This window comes from Ailuropoda melanoleuca, unplaced genomic scaffold, assembly GCF_002007445.2.
Source record: "Ailuropoda melanoleuca isolate Jingjing unplaced genomic scaffold, ASM200744v2 unplaced-scaffold69819, whole genome shotgun sequence".
NCBI lineage: Eukaryota > Metazoa > Chordata > Mammalia > Carnivora > Ursidae > Ailuropoda > Ailuropoda melanoleuca.
Genome location: NW_023244746.1, coordinates 1 through 1,756, shown reverse-complemented (window position 1 = coordinate 1,756; position 1,756 = coordinate 1). Strand labels below are relative to the sequence as shown.

The 1,756-nt window shown below is 64.0% G+C and overlaps 1 protein-coding gene across 1 annotated transcript; it reads right to left on the bottom strand.

Moving 5' to 3' along the window:
- LOC117800410 (zinc finger protein 414-like) lies at positions 1-1,546 on the bottom strand (the record flags this gene model as incomplete). Its single annotated transcript, XM_034652946.1, has 4 exons — positions 1-136; positions 217-560; positions 1,125-1,230; positions 1,345-1,546. Coding segments are annotated over 4 exons (717 nt in total), but the record flags the coding sequence as incomplete, so codon positions are not given.
- Positions 1,547-1,756: the final 210 nt, after the last annotated feature.

Here is a 1,756-nt window from a genome sequence, read left to right as displayed (position 1 = left end):
GCTGCCTCCCAGCATCCCCTGGGCCCAGCAGGGCGCAGGACAGAAAAATCCCCTCCACCCTTCCCTGCTGGTCACCTGCACGCACCTGAGGGCGCGTCGGAGCCGCCCTGGGGTCTTCGCGGGCTGCCGCCGGCACCTGAGATAAACGGGCGGGTCAAGGTTAGAAGTCTGGGTGCGCTCAGCTCACCCTTCAGGCGGCCCTGTTCCCACACTCACCTTGGCTCTTCTTCCAGACTGCGGCGCTGGAGGCGGGCAGCCCGGGCGCCGCGGCCAGGAAGGGGCGCAGGCGTGGGGGACTTAGGCCAAAGGACGCGGGGTTCAAGTAGGGCAGGAAGGGCCCAGTGGGGGCAGGGGCGGGGGTCGTGAAGGGCTCGAGCAGCGGGAACGGCAGGCCCGGCGCCGACGCAGTGTCGGACTCCGGGGGACGCTCGGGCGCCGGTGGCTCCTTGTCGAGGGCGGGGGGTGGCGGCGGGGCTGGGCTCTGCGCATGCTCGGCGCAAACATGCAGATGCTTGAAGAGCGAGCGGTGCGTGCGGAAGCGCAGGAGGCAGTTCTCACACCTGGGGGCAGGCACAGGGCTGGGCTAGGTCTCCTGGGGGACGAGGATAAGGCCTATCCAATGCTACCTGGGGAGCCGCGGCGCGAGGGTGTAAGCTAAGGGAGCCTAAGGCCCAAATCACAGATCCCCCACTTGCAGGGAGAGAAGCTTGCTCTAAGCGCCCCCCAATGTGGCCGCGACCCTTCGGACCCATCCGGGTCCTTGCCCTGGGAAAACGAGGAAGGAAGTCTCAATTTTGACTTAGGTGGCCAGTTTTCTCCGAGGGAGGTCCGGAGGGACTGGGCGGAGACACACCACGTATGCCCCGCCCTTTCCGAGCTCCGCCCTCCAGGTCCCTGTGACTCGCTCCAGTAACCAGTCTCTTTTAGGGCAGGTAAGGGCAGGGCTTGCCCGAGGCCACGCCCAGTGCCAGACTCAACACGCTCCACCCACCCCCGCCCGCCCCTTGAGGAGGAAGGGAGAAAGGCCTGGACCCCAGGTAGTGGCAATCAAATCAGGGATGGAAGGAGCTGCCTGGGGCCTGATCACCGAGCACCAGTGGAAGTCAGGCTACTCAGGGTCTCACTTGAAGTAGCGGTTGGGTTTGTAGTGCAGCTTGCCATGTGCCACCAGTTCCTGCATGCTGGGGAAGGTCTCGGTGCAGCTGAGGGCGGAACAGCGGAAGAGCTTGCCTGGCAGGGCAGGAATGAAGGACAGAGGAGTGGAGAGGGGTGGCCAAGGCTGGCCTGGAGGCTCTGCCTGCTTCCCACCCCAAACTGCCTCCCCACCACCTACTCTGGCCTTACCTTCCAGGGACTGTGTGGGTGGGCAGTGGGTACGCAGATGCTGTGCCAGGTCGCGAACACTGGGGAAACTGAGACAGCAGCCAGGGCTGGAGCAGGGTATCTGCTTCCCTGCAGGACGCACAGAAAGGGGGGGTGTCACCCACTCTTCCCCCGTCCAAGCTGTCCAGAGTTCTGCCCCAGAGAGACATATAAGAGGCTGGAATTACCCTACTGGTTTCTTACCAGGGCCTTTACCATCTGCTTCCCCCACCAGACTGAGCTGCCAGAGGGCAGGGGCTGGGTTGGCTGGCTCGTCACTGTAGCCACAGCCTGCATACACTTGGTGCTCAGTAAGTGGTGATTTCCTCTAGATGGGGCCCCAGTCTGGGATACTCTGTACTCCTCTCTATTGTTCCAAGGCCTGTGACCCCCC